At 33.8% G+C, this 18153-nt stretch overlaps 3 protein-coding genes across 8 annotated transcripts in view; 2 read left to right on the forward strand and 1 right to left on the reverse strand.

Moving 5' to 3' along the window:
* Nucleotides 1-1218, forward strand: part of LOC126725050 (eukaryotic initiation factor 4A-11-like) — an 84962-nt gene extending 83744 nt beyond the window's left edge. For all 6 annotated transcript variants that reach the window (XM_050429546.1, XM_050429545.1, XM_050429544.1 and 3 more), the window contains one exon: nucleotides 375-1218. In XM_050429546.1, coding sequence (XP_050285503.1) covers nucleotides 375-1010 — 636 coding nt within the window. In that variant the 3' untranslated portion in view covers nucleotides 1011-1218. The remainder of the gene's footprint in view (nucleotides 1-374) is intronic.
* A 2608-nt stretch (nucleotides 1219-3826) lies between these two features.
* On the forward strand, nucleotides 3827-4624 carry LOC126725053 (uncharacterized). The gene has a single exon (XM_050429548.1). The coding sequence runs from the start codon at nucleotides 4026-4028 to the stop codon at nucleotides 4386-4388; it is 363 nt and encodes a 120-aa protein (XP_050285505.1). The 5' UTR covers nucleotides 3827-4025; the 3' UTR covers nucleotides 4389-4624.
* Nucleotides 4625-10459: 5835 nt separating this feature from the next.
* On the reverse strand, nucleotides 10460-16984 carry LOC126725054 (casein kinase 1-like protein 2). The gene is made up of 14 exons (XM_050429549.1): nucleotides 16640-16984; nucleotides 16495-16535; nucleotides 14825-14894; nucleotides 14562-14710; nucleotides 14372-14467; nucleotides 14205-14275; nucleotides 13886-13947; nucleotides 13602-13665; nucleotides 13434-13518; nucleotides 13218-13344; nucleotides 12889-12971; nucleotides 12737-12800; nucleotides 12190-12332; nucleotides 10460-11121 (listed from the first exon to the last, which is right to left on the reverse strand). Exons 1-14 carry the CDS (start codon nucleotides 16713-16715, stop codon nucleotides 10846-10848), a joined length of 1407 nt encoding a protein of 468 aa, XP_050285506.1. The 5' UTR covers nucleotides 16716-16984; the 3' UTR covers nucleotides 10460-10845.
* Between the last annotated feature and the right edge of the window lie 1169 nt (nucleotides 16985-18153).

An 18153-nucleotide genomic window follows, 5' to 3' on the forward strand; every position in this document is an offset into this window, starting at 1 on the left:
TGTATAAGGTTACTTGGTTATTTTAATGGTTTAATAATTGAAAATGAACCTATCTTTCTTTTTTAAGGAATAATGGGATTAGGTCTGTGTGTGTTTTCTGGTTAAATTGGATTAGGTGTGTAGTGGTTTTATATTCTGCTGTTCAGGTCCAAAAGCCTGATGATGACTATTTACTGCTCCCTTTATAATAAGAAATTTTTTTTGTTTTGTTCATGAATAATCCATGTCTAACTTCATATACTAATTTTACTGATGAAAGGATTGAACTTCTATTAGGTTTTTTCTCCATGTGCTCTCTCATATCTTGTTCAAAGATTTGCAGTTCTTGAAGGGCTTTGGATATTATGTTCTAATGTTGTTATTATGGTTGTCAGATCTATGATATTTTCCAGCTACTTCCCGCCAAGGTTCAGGTTGGGGTGTTCTCTGCTACAATGCCGCCTGAAGCCCTTGAGATCACCAGGAAGTTTATGAACAAGCCTGTGAGAATCTTGGTGAAGCGAGATGAACTCACCCTTGAGGGTATCAAGCAGTTTTATGTGAATGTTGAGAAGGAAGAGTGGAAGCTTGAGACACTATGTGATCTCTACGAAACCCTGGCCATCACCCAAAGTGTCATCTTTGTGAACACACGGCGCAAGGTTGACTGGCTCACTGACAAGATGCGTGGCCGTGACCATACAGTCTCAGCCACCCATGGTGACATGGACCAGAATACTCGTGATATAATTATGCGTGAATTTCGCTCTGGATCTTCCCGTGTTCTCATCACCACTGACCTCTTGGCTCGTGGTATTGATGTGCAGCAAGTCTCCTTGGTCATAAACTTTGATCTGCCGACTCAACCAGAAAATTACCTTCACCGTATTGGACGAAGTGGACGGTTTGGGAGAAAGGGTGTTGCCATTAATTTTGTTACAAAGGACGATGAGAGAATGCTGTTTGACATTCAGAAGTTCTACAATGTGCAAGTTGAGGAGCTGCCATCAAATATTGCAGATCTCCTGTGATGAAGTCTTTTTTGGTTTTGTTTGAGGCATGGGGTTCTCTTCCTTTCATAGTACTATTTATTTTTTATAACTTCTTAATTTTGTTTTGTTTTTTTTTTTCCCATCTAGTGTCCCAAGTTCATGTCGGCAAACATATCTGACCTTTTAATGAATTGGGTTTAGGGCTTGCATATTATTGCAACATAAAGACAGTTCAGTTCCTATTTCAGCTTGGAGGGATTATTTAAAATTTTGTTTTGGGTAGGGTTTGTATTCTAAGCCCCCTTATTTATTATTATACTATCATTATTATTGTTTTCTTTTTTGAGTTATCAGAGGTGTTAGATTAGTACTGATTGCCTTTATAATGTTTAAAACTCTGACTATTGTTTCAAGAGATGGTTTTTACTTTGAGGCTCTTTATCCCAGATGATATTTATATCTGCCCTCTTCTGTAGTGTTAACCTACATTTTATTCATCCATCTTTTGTATGCAAGGATTGTAGTACGTTTGTTGCTGCATCTGCTATCATCTGGGGATGCAATGGTGGGTTGTGCAAGATTTTGGTCTTGGCTTTACCTCTTGGTAATAACCTGGTTTTTCACTTCGAAACATTTATGTTTAAATTCATTGCCAATTTAACACAATAATGTCTGACAAACAAGAAACAACCTTCCCTCAAAAAAAAAAAAAAACAACCGATGACATAATCAGCTCTATTTTTTCTGTCATTTTCGCTGCATACAACCAAATTATTTAACTAGCAAAGTAAAATCCATGTCAACACGTAAAATCGCCATTCTTAGTTTGGACAAATCGCTTTAGATTATTGAAGTTTGGGCTTAGAGAAAGGAGACGAATGTGCATACCAGTCAGAATGTAAAATCTTTTTCATACAATTTTGTTGGTGGCAAAGATTGTGACATTGTGCATTGACTTTTGAGTTTGATTGAAAATTATTAGGGTATGATGTGGATGACTGACTTGGTCTTGGTAAGTTGTCAACTTGGCATATGCCTGTTACCAAGAAAAACTTGGATGGATGTAAATGTAATGCTTGTAGAAATTGCTGAAAGCAGATACATCCACGAGGGTATCTAGCACATTACATGTGGATCAAATGGGTAGGAAACACATGGGGTTTCTCTCAATTTTATAACAAGGATAGAACTTTGGTATAAAATTTAATTGGGAAATACCAAAATAACACACGCTCTCTCTCTCTCTCCGGTTCCATGTTGTGGGGTCTTGCTTGTTTATTCTATTTCATGAATTAGTTGTGTTAGTAGTTGTCTGAAAATAAATGACAATTCTCCCATGCTGTTGTGGATGGCACTAGTGAAACATGCCATGAGCAACAAAGGTCCACTTCTAATTTTTTGTTTGGATACAAGCTATCCACCTGATCCTACTGGATCTATCTGTCTTATTGGGAAGAGACTGAGTCCTTCAATAAACATGATCGTTTCACAGGCCCCACCAAAGATTTCATTAATGAAAAAAATGGTGTTGATCAATTCATAGAATCATAGTTATAGCATATAAAAGCAACTTTACAGAATTACTTTCCTTGAGATAATTATCCATTAGATATGGTCAACCAATTCAACATAATTGGTCATTGCTGATCTTACTGTGCAATCTACCTTGCCTACCTATTTCCCCTTTACCCATGGCAAGTTCTGACCAAATGATGGGAAAGTAATCATGGTTTTTTTTTTTTTTTTTTTTTTTTTTTTTTTTTTTTGGTTTAATCAGCCACTTTATGGTTTATGTTGTAAATTTCATACGACAAATAAGACCAGTGAGATTCGGAGATTCATCTTCCACGTTATCATCATTTATATAATAATTTTTTTTAAAACAAAATCTAACAAACTTTTTTTCAAGGAAAATTGGAGTAACTACACTCTACTCCCTTGAGGTTTAAGGGAATGATACTCTACCCCAAACATGAAAGGAAAAAATACTTTTCCCTTTAATATCCATTTGACCAAACTTTGTTAAATTGATGCTAAAAATATTATACAATAGCCTGCCTTTTGCTTAAAAATAAGTGCATTTTAAAATATTTAAAATGACTGTTGTTTTTTTTCTTTTTTCTTTTTTCAACTACCTAAGAAGAGACTTGTTGTTGCAAGTTTTTTGGTGCTTGATAAACTTTGAATTTTAATTATAAATTTATTAGTTATGTTTTTACTCATCATGATTAAACTTTGTTAAAGAAAATCTTATAAATTTAGAATATTTCATTATTAATATAAACATATGGGGGAGTGTTATTTTCTTCCAACATTAAAAAAATGTGAATGTTTTCTCCCTTCAAGAAGAAGAGTGTAATAATTACCCCCAAGAAAATTTAGTAAACCTTCTTTTTAGCTTTAAATTTAGGCCTTTTATTCATGACAAAGAAAATTTATAAGTTAAACTCATTGGAACCGACAAAGTGAGCAAGTCTGAATAGAATATGGTATTTATCAAAGATGTTTTACTGTTTCCACATCAGGAGAGTAGCATTTTCCTTGGTCAAAATTAATATGGATTAGTAGTACTGCATTCATTTCACGGCAATGACTTCAAACATTGAATAGACATCTCAATTTTGATACTCCACGCACTCTATTTTTCTTTTTTCTTTTTTTCTTTTCTTATATAAACCAGTCAAAATTTAACCATTCCACGTGTAAAAAGCCAGTCAAACTAAGCAGCCTCATCCTCATGCAACTCCACAGTGAAGCAAAGTTGGAAAAATCACATTCCCTCAAAGTCCGATTAAAGAAAAGCAATATTGATATTATTATATTAACAACTGAAAGAGACAATCTTGAGCTGTTCCCACATTAAAAAATGATTGAAAAATATCTAAGAAAAGTTTATAGCAATGAATAATTCTAATTAAAACACCACAAAGAAAAGCAAACCAAACAAGCCCTTTTTTTTGTTTTTTGCCTTTTCCTTTCTTTTCTCCTACTCCATTAGTTCTCTCATTCATTCTTGAACCTTTCAAACTCTTGTGACCTTGTTCCTGTTCCCTCATGGAGGATTTCAGATCCAAGTCATGCAGGGATGGGAGGATGATGCAGATTGAGAGCTACTATGGAGGAAGAGGTGCCCCAACAAGCATGCAAGATCTGAGGTCTTACAGTGTGAATTATGCAGGTTCATCTGTACAGACAAATAACCAGATAGTACCAAAGGAGCTGAAGATGAAGAAAGGGAAAAGCAGTGTTGGGGCAGTCTCTAAAAACTGGAGCTTCAATGACCCAGAGTTGCAAAGGAAGAAGAGAGTAGCTGGGTACAAGGTTTACACTGTGGAGGGCAAGATGAAAGGATCACTGAGGAAAAGCTTTAGGTGGATGAAGAACACATACACCCAAGTGGTCTATGGATGGTGGTGATTCATGTGATGGGTATATCTTCCTTTTCATTTTTTTTAAGGTTTCTCTTTTGGTTTGTAATGGATTGTGAAGTTCTATTAAGAGTTTGAATATCATAGGACTTAAAAAGTCCTATTTTTATGCCAATTCTCTATATATACTATAGTTCTATTATGAGTTCGAATATCATTGGACTTAAGAGTCCTATTTTTATGCCAATTCTATATACTACAGATGTGGAAGTACTTACTGTCTTAGTTTTGTTTGAGAAGCCTATTCTATAAAACCTTATCTTTCTCTTGAATTTCCTATGCAACAAAATTTGCTTATTTTAGGCCTCACATATTTTATCCTATGATCTCACTGTAATCTTGGCATGGGTAATGATTGATTTTTTTCCCCTTTAAGCATTGAACTCTGACAGAAGATAAAGAATGCTGAAAAAGGAGGAAAAAAGTGCCATTAGAATTCTGTTTGGTTAGCCTAAGGTTTGCTTCTTGCATGTTTCACTTGGGGAACCTTTGAATTCCTTCTTGAATCCAGTAATAGGTGACATTTTTGTAAAATGGGTAGCCTGATTTTTTTTTTTTTTTACTCAAATGTCAAATAATCCATCCTTTTATTTTTCTTCATCAATGGTCAAGAAAATTATGAAGATTTGCCATTGTGGTCTTAGAAGATTTGCCATTAGAAATTTTTTTATTCTCTTTCAATTAATTTTACTGCAAGTAGCACAAAACAAGAAGTACTTTTTATATGGATATCCCCCCACATCTACTGATCATTATGACTTATAGCAATAACAAATGACGAGCTCATATGAAATATCCTCATTAGCTTTGAAACTTCAATCCTAAGGCGTAACTTCAATCCTCACACACATTTCTTATATAAGTTAATAATTCACAAAGCCAAGATAGACTTTGTTTTTGTTCCCCACCCCAACCCACACCCCCCCCCCCCCCCCCCCCACCAAAATCTGATTAACGAATCCTTAATCCCTTAATTTTCACATCCACCATTTTTTTAGGACTAATAAGTAGAAGTAAAGTGTACCACATATGGGCAGTCAGTGGGTCGAACCAGTGCTCAGCCTTTTAAGGAAGTTGTAGACATCACTACACAGTACACAATACTCATTATCATTAGGCCAAGAGGCCTTGAGCCACGAATGATGGTTCATAGTTCGAACTTCCTTGAGCCACTAAATTGTACTATATATTATTAGGCAAAAAAGAGAACTGATTTAGAGATCTTTGATGGGCTAAGGTTCAAACATTGAAAGAGCTGGAAATCAAATGAACTTTTCTCTAAGATTGAAATGTGTTGGGCAATGTGGATCTTAGATTGCGTTTAATTAGAATTATGACCCGATTCGATATATAAGTGTTACAATTTTTAATGGAAGTTTTTTGAGGTTTAGTACTTGGACAGGAGGTTTGGACCGATATGCCCTTGTGAATCTGCTATGTGGGATATAAATACCAATGTTTTAGATTAAGTTTGGTGTGTTGTTTTAAAGAGAAAAACTGTAATGTCGCATCTTATATTTTTTCTAAAAGTAGTGAAATCATTGCAACTCCATAAATATATAGGCCAAACCACATAATTTCTTGTGTTTTGTGACTATCTTTTATTGTTAGTTTCTTTTTGTTTTTCGTATATCACAAATTTGGGTATATCACAGATTTGAAAATTCGTGTATATTTCTAATTTTCCAAAACAACGCAACTTTTGATTTCACATTTTAGTTTGATGAAACTATTAAAAAATTCCTTCTAGAAAAGAAAAAAAAGAAAGAAAACAAACAAAACAAAAGTCATATAGGATTTCGTCAAACTTCAGTGTGAAATGACCAGTATAATAATTTCCAAAGGACCAAAAGAATGTTATTGGACTATTTAATTTTAAAAGTTTTGTTTAGACTCATCATGTGTAAGTCTTATTATATTAAGTAATTATTATTTGTACCGGGTCTTAAGGGAAGCCATAAAATTTTCAAAACAAAGCCATATAGTTCCTGTTCTAACATTAGATATGCCTTGAGGCTCTCGTATTTATTACCGAGAGGGCATTTCATGTGGCCTTAGGCATAAGGTTGGGACCATATATGTTATTTTAAATCCTAGGTAGGGAATTTTGAGGTTAAAAGATGAAAATACTCTTGTTAAATATCTCTAATCCCTATGCATGTGTCTATATGTGAGGATGTTTAATAAAAAAATTTATTTATTGTTTTGAGGATTCTCGGGAGTCCTAGGTCAATTTAAGGATCAAAATATATTGAAGGAATTGATAGAGAAATTCTTAGACCTAGGTGGATGGGAGGATTGGTACAGGGAATAGGGATGATTACAGAGAACATACTGAGAATCAAAGGATTTTGTATTAATACTACTTACTTTGAACAAAGTGAAACAATTGTGATAATATGGATCTAATAGAATAAAAAATAAAACCTTAATTGAATCAGTTCGATACCTATACATATGTGCCTATAATATATACATACATATACAAGTTTCAACAAGCGAGATGGAAAATTGAATCGTAGAAGTCTTTGCAATAATACCCTCTATTTCTAAGGCTTCATAACAGAGACAATTAATAGCTTAACAACCTAACTAATTGGCAATTACCCATTACAATCAATAATAGACTAACCAATTTTAATTGCCTATACTAACTGAACAACTAATCAGATATTTACAAGTGTATTACATCACATGTGTTAGTATGAGTTACTAACTGAACCGTTAATTTTAATTTTTGGGAAAACTTAACGGATGTTCTATAAGGGTATTAATTGAGGAACTACTTTTATAAATTTTTTATAGGAAAAAAAAACATCTAATTTTTTTGACAATTTTTTATATTTTCAGTATTAAAACTTTTTAAAAATAATTTATTAATAAATGCCTTAAAAACACTCGTTAACCAAACCCTTATTCTTTTACCCTTAACTTATACGAGTATGACTAGTGCTAGACGACATCTGGACAATATCTTTTAGTTCTTGATACATGAAATTTTTTGAGTATTTGTTCCCAACTGTTTATCATCACTACAATGAGGTTTGCAATATCCCCTCTCAATATGGCAGTAGAGGTTATAGTGAGAATGTCTACAAGTTGGTGTACTGTTGAAACATGGAGAGCATGCAGCTGTAACCCTCTCTTACTCTTAGTCATGCACAATGTGACAATCTATCTCAATATATTTTGTTAGTTCGTGAAAAATAGGACTTTTTGCAGTAACTCACCTTGATTATCAGAAAAAAGAAAAAAAGAAAAGAAAAGAAAATGTAGCTCGTAGGTGTTCAACCTGAAAGTCTCGAAAGATACATTAGCCACGGCATGATACTCAACTTTAACAGTGGATCTGAATACGATAGTTTGTTTTTTTAGATTTTCAAGAAATTAAATAATCACTTAAGTAAATACAAAATCCAGTGATAAACCTACGAGTATCTGGACATGTAGCCCAGTTTGCAACAAATGCCTAGAGATGCGGTGCAACTTTGATCTCTGGTTGTTTTAATATACTGAAGGATTGCCTTGGCTTCTAACCATTATAATATTGATTAAATTTATATTTCAATTTTTTTAATGCTAAAGATAAGGAAATTACAGAACAAGAAAGTGTAGTGCTAGGATAATCACTATAAAATGGTTGGGTATATATTCTGAGGCTAGACAAGTTATATATTTTACATTTGATATGATCATAGGGATAGTTCCTTTTAAGGTTTACAGTTATCCTAACATGCTTGATATTTTATTTTCTTAGTGAGACAAATGACATTCGAACGACCTAAATCCTTAACCATCAACACGGCTTTCACTCCAACTTTCTGGCTTTGCCATTAATGCAATAATAAATAAGGTAAGTCAGATGGTTCAGTCAGTAGCTGATTTCAACAGTCAGCCAGCAAGTTCAGATAGAATAAATTTGTTAAGAGTTGTAATAACTTACATTCTAAGAGATACAAAAAGTAGTTTCTTGATAAATTAAGTTGTATATTTTATTTCATAAAAAAAAAAAAAAAAAAGGTTGTATATTTCATTTGTTTCTAATCAATTCAAATTTTATTTCTCTTTACAGTTGTTTTTCTGGAATTTTCTTTTTAAGTCATAGAGACAGTGATAGTAAACTACGATATCATCTTTAAGAAATGGTGTTCCTATTCTCTCTTTTATTATTTGCCGGTCCTATTGAGTGTTTTATTTTCTATCTTTTGGATGTGGCATGCTTTTTTGTTATAGGCAGCTTAATACCTTAATGGAAGAAAACTTATTCTCTAATAACTACTACTTTCATCCACCATGGAATGTAAAATGTGAAAGAAGTGAAATATGAAGAACATAAAATTTAACAAAACTTCTTGGTAATAGAATTGATATTCTCTTTGCGATTTTTATTTTCCACCAATATTTTACATTAAAATTTATATAAATAATAGATTTGTCGTTTATAGGCTTTGATCACATGAAAGAGATGTTCAGAGTAAATGTATGTATGCATGCAACTATACTTTTGTTTGTAAAAAGGAAATTTGGGTTTTTGTAGTGTTTTTTTTTTTTTTTTTTTTTTTTAATACTAAGAGATTAATATTGTTATGACTAGCAAGGAAATAATACAAAAGCACGATTAAAAGAAAATTTTGTAACATAATAGGCTATTATTGTTTTGCCTCCACACACTTAAAAATAATGCTAGTTGAGTTACAAGACATTTGGACTAGAGTTAGCATAACATTTTTGAAAAAATAGATTATTTAGTACTTTATGTAAATTAAATCACATACGTCCAGTGACCCAAGATCTTATAAAAAAATCCAAACTTTGTTTGACAAGGTCCAAAGCCAAAAGCCAACGGGGACTTGGCTGAGTGGATAAGGTTCAGACACTTCGTGCAACACACCTAGGTTCGAGTCCCGCTATCCGCAGGAGTCTGTTGGTGGGCATCCTTAGTGGGGTTGACCCCCCACACGATTGTTGATGCTGCTGAAGCCGAGAACGGTCCCGGCTGTCTACCTCCGATCGACGCCTTGCCCAGGGTGTAATATAACCATAAAGACCCCCATTTTTGCTTCTCAAAAAAAAAAAAAAAAAAGGTCCAAAGCCAAAGTTTTTTAATTAGCTACCTAAACGATAAAAAAAAATTATCATAAATTCAACCCCAAATCCCAATTTGTGTCATATGTTTCTCTTTTAATATGAGCTTCTTCCTCAATCCTGATTCCCTAACACACGCTCAGTTATTATAAACAACACTAGTTGCAGCTTCAACCAAGTGATGGAAAATTTCAACACTTTTGATGAATTTTGACAATTTATATTTGTAAATTTAAGTTCTAGCTTATGTTTGCAATTTGTTACCCTTAATAAAATAAAAAGGCCATATGTATTAGAACTAGCACCACTAATTCATATTTTGTAGACTAATAAATGTGGAATACTTATAACTAATCAAATAATTAGTCTCATAGTTTAGCAAAAAAAAAAAATTAGTCTCATATGTACTATTACTTAGTACTAGCACTACTGCACTAGAAAGTAATGCAGTCATCCTTTCTCGCAAAACCAAAAGGCCATAATTACTGCGAGCAAACATATAAATGATGAAGAACAGAAGTTTGTTATTGTAATGACATTCTGCCCAAGTCCAGCTGAAAAATAATTACTAGGAAAAGAATAAAAAAAATCCCATATATAATGCATATAGATTCTTATCTATTACTATTAGTTTTTAAATAAACTTAAGAAAATTTTGTGCCATCAAAACTCATAATAACCTGGTTACTTGTGACAATGAGGCTTATATGATCTTTATGAACGGAAAGTTTGCCACTGCAGGATCAGCATTGCATTTCTGATCCTTGTTTCGGAAGCGTTTTAACTTGGACCTAAATTTTTCTTGGTATGGAGCTTCAAACATGGACCTAGCACAAAAACTAGGAAAAGCATAATAACTGATGAACATTGATAAGCTAAATACATCAAAATTTAAGCTTTAGATAATCCCAATTCAAGGATTGGAGATAAGAATCATTTTTTTTTTTTTTTTTTTTTTTCATCTGAGGATTAAAATACTTGCATAGAGTGGGATACTTATATTGAAAGATATTACATAAGGAACCAAATGTGGAACCACACCAGATCACTGTCTGTGCATCAAAACCTTAAAACATTACTGTCTACGCTTATTTACACACAATAAGGCACTGGTTTTTGTGTATTTTGAGCTTTGCCTTTGGTTTGAAGGGAACTACAACCAAATAAAACAAAAAACAAAGGCAAAGTGGGAAACCATTATAAAAAAATACAACAACAATGCAGTTTCTTTTGTTGTGTTTAAGGGGGAGAATTGGATTAGGGGAGGGGAGGAGGAGGTGTTGTGTGCGGATTGTACCCTTCCCCTGCCCTCTAGATCCTTCAAGGCAATGAAAATGGGTGTGCTGATAATACTGTACCCTCTAATCATTATTAATGTGCATGCCCTCAATAGCCCTAAGAGTGGAGTCAAAGTACTTTGCATGTGAGGCATTTCTACCAGAAGATGTACGGTGCTCTGATGATACAACAGGTGAACTTCTTTGCCCACTAGAAATCTTACGAAGAGTTCCTGGGCTTGCATCCGTAGTGTTCAGGCGAGAAAGGTCACCTTCACCGCTAATTATCGCATCACGACTGCTAGAGACAGCAGGTCGCCTTGATGATCCACTTGACCGCAAGAAACTAGCACTTGATAACTGCATGAACACAAGGACACAAGAAGTCCTGAGAAAAAAAACTAGAACGAAAATACAATATCATTGACGCAAAAGGAAACACCGAATTCATTAGGATTATCCAAATAGGCCTGTAGTTACCGGTGGTAAAATGACAACATATAAAAAATATTCAAGCTTGCAAAATTCCTAGTATCCTTGGTGAAAAAACACACATCGTGATGCCTTCATTTTATTCTTCGCCTGTTGTTTTAAAACTGAAATTCTCATCTTTGTTTTATCCTTCACTAAAAATTTTATGATAATTAGAAGTAATTGGCCCATACATCATTATCCAGTACCTTCCTAGTGGAAAAAGCTCAAAATCTCAGTATTTGAGGTTTAGTGGTTGTTAATAAATCCTTAAGATGCTGCTTCAAAGGCACGGAAGCTTTGGTCGAACAGGCAACCTACAGCCAATAAGGCGGCTCCTTTGTGTTTATAGAGGTATATTTAGCTGGAATGCAAAAGCCCAAATTGAAGGAAGAGGGGGTGTAATGTGTTGGATCTCAAAGGAACTTTTTCAGCAAACTTTATGCAAATGGTAGTAGAGGCAGAGTGGAGACTGGAGATAACTACTCCTTCCATTCATTTTTGCCTTTTTTAGACTATGTAATCTTTCATTTTCTTTTAATGTTGGTTTTATTTTCTAATACAATTGTGTACTTCCTTGCATCTGCTTCACATTTTCTATAAATATTTTCACTCATCAAAAGGGAAAAGTAGACCCTACAAGAGAAAAATTATGTTTTGAAGTTGTTTCTATAAAAAGTCTAGTCCACTGGTTAAAAGAATCAATCTCTCAGACTAAAGCTTATCATCTCCACTTACTATCAATTTGCCTAAATAATCAGGGACAAAATTGTCACCCAACACCCTAGAAATAACAATACATTCAAGGATATCATAGGCATCTGGAACAGGTTTACTGGGCTATGATGAGTAAAGGTATGATATTTGACTTTCCAAAATAATAAACTTGGTTAACTTAGAAGCATGAGCAAGGGGACTGAAAAATTTTAAATCTGGATTTAGTCAGAAATCAAGTACCACAGCATCTTTAGATGAAATTGGATCATTTGCAGCTGGACTTTTCTGTTTAGAAAGGTTTCCAGCACTCACAACTGGCCCAGAGTTTCTCCTGCGAGAGGGATCTGACAATGACCAACCGGTAAGTCTACCTTCTTCCCCACCTGCAATGAAGTTAAATAATTAACCATATTAAACATTTCATCCTCGAAATATGTATAGTGAAACGACATCCCAATTACTGGACTAAAATAACAGATTGCAAAAGTATACGTAGGATGTGTATTTGAATTTGAACTCATTCAAAAGACCTTTCAGTAATCTCAACCCAAGTATGAAGGGAGGGGGGAGGGGGATTCAAAAATAGTTGATTATTTGAGGGTCCGACGTCCTACAAAATAACCAGCAGATTGCAACTATAGAAAGCTTATGCTAAAGCAATAAGGCGGATGTATATAGATAAGTGAACATTACATAGAAAGAAATTTTTAACAATGTAGTGGATCACAATATGTGCATGAAGTAATACATTAAGGAAATACAATTACGGAAACACAACTGGAATTACCTGATTGTCTATCAGCATTTGCAGCTATTGGTGGCATGCCAGAGCTGGGTCCAGCACCAGGACCCTGTAATAAGATAAATGAAATAAATAACACATTAAAAATTTTTAGACCAGTAGCTAAAAACCAAAAGCCATAGAGGTTGATCACTTACAAGAACACGAGCAGGTGGAGTGGCAATCTGGGACTGCTGATATTTCAAAATGGTCCAATCAAACACGTAATCAAACTGGAAGCCTGCAGTCAAAGAAACAATAATGAATCTCCAATTTTGAGACTATTTATTAATTATTTAGTGAATTGGGAGCACTATTGTCATATCAGTTGATCCAGTAAAGCATCTAACTGCATAGAAAACATTGAAGTCCAACGTTCAGGTGAGAATATTTGACAATGATAACAGAAAAATTGAGAGCATTGCTGTCTTATTTTTTGAGCACATGAAATGTCTAAGAACAGCACAGATGACGTTAAAGTTCAAACCTTCATGAATGAAAAGGTCACGGAAGAGTCTTTTGAGATACGCATAATCCGGTTTATCATCAAATCGTAGAGAACGACAGTAATGGAAGTATGAAGCAAACTCTGTAGGATAACCACGACATAAAGCCTAAGGAAGAAACAGTGACTTTTGCAGTCAGACTAATGTTACTGAATACATAAATGACATCAGAACGCCATCCTAAGACATGATTCTACCTCAATGGAAGTTGAAACTTTCTTCTCACTGATCTTCTCATACTTTTGCTTCTTAGTTCCTGCTTTCAGTCCCTGCCAAGGAAGACTATAAAGATAGACGGTCATAACCAGACAAACTAGGGAATGAAAGAACAGTATAAGATAACATTGGTGCCAATGAATCTTCACCTTCCTCTTAAGAAATACATAAGAACATATCCAAGTGATTCTAAATCATCCCTGCGGCTTTGTTCTACAAAGCAAAAAAGCAACATAGCTAAGAGTCAGAACCGTAATTCCAAGAAAAATGAAAATACACAGGACCAAAAAGGATAAAAAGAGAGGGCGGGAGAGGGGGCGGGGAGGGTGTCAGAGCTAGCTACAAAGGTTGACATCTACATTTATGAACACAAAAAGGTAAACTAAAAATTGATAACAAAAAGAAGCCAGAAAAATAAAATTAATAGGTATACCAATGCCAAGGTGAGTATTCATGCTTGCATATCTTGCAGTTCCTGTTAAATTCTTATTTTCTCTGCAAAGAATATGAGAATGTCAGAATTGATGAAAGAGAGTGAAAAACTACCTGAAAATTTTTGGATAAAAATATTAAAAAAATCAGTAATGGCCTAGAAATCTTAATCATGGTAACAAACAAGGGAAGGACAACCAAGCACAATAAAATAAGTAACCCATACAGGTAAAACCCCATTAAGCTTTATCCTTTTGTTTCCTCTTTTCCTATGAATATGTAAATCAATGTCAATTAAAAGCTAATCCAAACAAACTAACCTATAAGGAATATGTTGATGGGTTGAAGCATCTCTATACTTCTTAGCCAGACCAAAGTCAATGACGTACACCTACATGAAAGAAGATATCAATTAATGCATCAATACAAAACATGAAATAAGTATATATCACTTGATTGATAAAAGAAGGGTGTTCAACAGTAAAACCTGATTTGCACGCCTTCCTAAACCCATAAGAAAGTTGTCTGGCTTTATATCTCGGTGTAGAAATGACTTGGAATGAACAAACTCAACTCGATTGATCTGACAGGAATATCAATATTAGATTTCCAAGAGATAACTAAAACTTGAATAAAAGTGAATTCAAAAGGGATAAAAATGCAATAAGGAACCCTACCATCTGATCTGCAAGCATAAGTACGGTCTTAAGGGACAATTTCCTACTGCAAAAGTTGAATAAATCTTCAAGACTGGGTCCTAATAAATCCATCACAAGAACATTGTAGTCTCCTTCAACGCCAAACCATCTCACATTCGGAATTCCAGCTGCCATGATAGGAAAAAATTGCCAACCAATAAATATCTAATAAATGAACACCAGAATTTGCAAAAAAAAAAAAAATCAAAAGGCACCAAGTATATAGCAGTAAAGGTCATTACTTCCTCCCTGTAGTATTTTATACAGCTTCGATTCATACAGCAATTGAGGATGCTTTGTCTTGACATTTTCCTGAATCAAATATGCATTATTAGAACTTACACATATCATAAAATATGCATTCCAAAATTTCATAATAATTGCATTCTAAAATGTGCAGGTGTTGGATGTAACTGACTCAACAAAAACATGACTAACCAATGCGTAATCAGCTTAAAACCCAACAAATTCAGACCCAGAAAATAATTAAGTTCTCAATACTAAACGTTTGCAGAACAAAAGAAGCACATGAAGAAAAGAAATAGTATTACAAATTAAGTGTGCTGGAATACGTGCATTACAAAATTTCATTTTATTTGCTTCTAGGATGTGTAGGTGCCAAATGTAGCTAGAAACAGCAGAGCAACAACCAACAGTTTAATCAGCATAAAGCCCAACAATCAGACTTAGCAAGTACAGATTCCGAAATTTCATTGTATTTGCATTCTAGAATGTTTAGGTGTCAAATGTAATGGACCCGTTTCTAAGCAATGACCAGAAGTTTAACCAGCATAAGACCAACAAAATTAGACTTAGCAAATACATAAATTCTCAGTAGTAAACCTTTGCTGAACACTACAAGCACATGAAGCAAGAAAACAGTATCATAAATTATGTATATTAGAACATACATTTGCATTCTAGAATCTGCAACTAACCCAACAGAAACAGCTAAGCAATAACCAAAACTTTAATCAGCATAAAACCGAAAAAAATCAGACTTAGCAAATTCTTAAATTCTCAATACTAAATCTTTGCAGAACAGTATAAGCACTACAAATTACACATGCTATTACACGCACATTCAAATTACATTTGCATCTTACAAACTAAGCAATAACGAAGACTTTAATCAGCATTAAACCCAAAAAAATTCAGACTCAGCAAATACTTAAATTATCAAAAACTAAACCTCTGCAGAACACTACAAGCATTACATTTTACACACGCTAGAACATTCTCATTCCAGAATTTCATTACATTTTCATTTGACAATGTATAACTAACCCAACATAAACAGCTAAGCAATAATTGAAACTACAATCAGCTTAAAACCCAGCAAATCAGACTTAGCAAATACTTAAGTTGTCAAAACTAAACCTTCGTAGAACACTACAAGCATTACAATTTACACATGCTAGAACATTCGCATTCCAAAAGAGCATTACATTTTCACTCTACAATGTATAACTAACCCAACATTAACTGCTAAGCAATAACCAAAACTTCAATCAGCATAAAAAGCAACAAAACCAGACTTAGTAAACACTTAAATTCCCAACACTAAACCCACACCGAAGCAACTCCAACACTCCGAAAACAATCATCAAATTTCTAATACTTAATTTTCACACAAACCCCATTTCTAACTCTTCACAAAACCCAACAAAATTACATCCAAATTAATCAATTTCAGCCATTTCAGAAAAACTAAAACCACAATCTAAGCCCACCAAGCAATCTAATTTTCCCAAATAAAAAAAAAAAAAAAACCAATTTAGACCCAACTAAGCACATAGACACAAAAAGCTAAAATTGGGGTCAAATTTTAACTAAAACCCATAATTCCAAAAACCCAAAATTCAACCAATTCCAAAGCTTTTAAAAAAAAAGTCAAAAGTGAATTACTCACAAGCTTAATTGCAACCTCCTCATTGGTCTGAATGTTAGTACCTGATTAAAAAAAGATTAAATTTTTAAACCAAATTAAGAGCACCCACAAGCTAAAAAATCCAAAAAAGTCAAAATTTTCGCCAAAAAAAATTAAAAGTACAGACCGAGATAGATCTCTCCGAACGATCCACTACCGATCTTTCTGCCAAGTCGAAACTTGTTTCCAACTCGGGGCTCCATAGCTCCGAGAATCCACGATCAAGCAATCCGGACCGTCCAGAGAGTGGAAAATGGGAGAAGCAATCGACGGCGGAGATGTGGGGAGGACAGAGATGAAGATAAGATGAAAGAGCGAGGGCAGAATTGGAAACAGGAATTATCAAAGTGAAGAAGAAGAAGAAGAAGAAGGAGAGAGAGGAGGCATTGTGTGTCTTTTAGACATTCGGACAACAGAGAGAGTTTGATTGAATCGTTAAGACAAAAGGGTTTGGTCTCTTCTTTTTTTTTTTTTCTTTTTTTTCCTTTTTTATAATATTAGTAATCATCAAAAAGACAGTAAAATATGGTTGTTTTCGTGTGAAGGTGTTTTTTAAAACGACGATGTTTTATTGGTTGCTTAGTGTGGTTAGCTTTGAAAAAATATATGAACTACTTTTTCTTTTTTTATGAATTTTATATATAGTGATTTGGTGAGTTGGTAGTTTGGAATATTCGGATACAGTGCTTTTTTTTTTGTGGGGGGGGGGGGGGGGGGGGGGGGTGATAAACCTATGACTCTATCCCTGTTGAGTTATTCTAACCCAAAAAGATTTTAAAATATAAAATAAAAAGAAGACAAAAGAAAGAATTTTGAAAACCAAAACAAAGGGGTGATTTTGTGGGGAAAGATGACAATTTCTAAGGGGGGTATACAATAGGGAGGGATTAAAATATGTATCTTAAATTACAATGTTTAAACAAATCTAGTGAAGAATATATGAGAAAAGATTGTAATGATTTTAGTTCAATCAAGCATAGAATGGATTCTCAAAAAAAAAAAAAAAAAAAAAAATCAAGCATAGAATTTAAGTTGCTTACAATTTACTCACCTATGGTTTGGACAAAATTTAGGTTGTTTACCTGTGATTTGAAATTTGACATACCCATTTAAGGTTAGCTTGGTTAGATTTCTATAATCCACCTCTGTTAAAAACAGAGCTAAATATGTAATTTTACTTCACTTTTATGTTTCTCTTCCAAAAACACAAAAAACATAAAAATACAAAATCAAGTAAAATAAAAAACTATCCATCAGAATACTTGCATTATGGAATTTCAGATCATAAGTAGGCAACTTAAAATTTAGTCAAACATTAAGTGGGTAAAATGTCAAATTTTAAATCAGAGGTAAATAACTTAAATTTCAGCTAACGACATGTGGGTAAGTTATAATTTGCCTAAGACAATTTAAGTTCAATGATAGATCGATCATTCATATCCTTCAAAACTTCTAGAGTTCATCTCCTATAATAGACATCACATTAGGTAATATGGAACAATCTTCTAAATGCTTACGTTCCAATGTTGGCCAATTCTGTCTTGCCAAGAAGCTAACAAATCCAAAATTTGTTGTGGCATGACCTTTTGAATTTCAAACAAACAAAATACCATAGATCACATCTCATAAGCTATAAGGCAA

The sequence above is a fragment of the Quercus robur genome, chromosome 5, assembly GCF_932294415.1.
Source record: "Quercus robur chromosome 5, dhQueRobu3.1, whole genome shotgun sequence".
NCBI lineage: Eukaryota > Viridiplantae > Streptophyta > Magnoliopsida > Fagales > Fagaceae > Quercus > Quercus robur.

Bases quoted from the DNA above. Each gene is read 5' to 3' on its own strand.
- LOC126725053 (XM_050429548.1), top strand. From the start codon at position 4,026: ATGGAGGATTTCAGATCCAAGTCATGCAGGGATGGGAGGATGATGCAG.
- LOC126725054 (XM_050429549.1), bottom strand. From the start codon at position 16,715: ATGGAGCCCCGAGTTGGAAACAAGTTTCGACTTGGCAGAAAGATCGGT. The intron at 14,276-14,371 runs GTTTTACTGTTG...TCTTTCATGTAG, and splicing joins TAGGAAGGCGTGCAAATCAG to GTGTACGTCATTGACTTTGG. The intron at 11,122-12,189 runs GTACTTGATTTC...GTGTTCATGCAG, and splicing joins TTTCATCTAAAGATGCTGTG to TTATCAAGTGCTAGTTTCTT.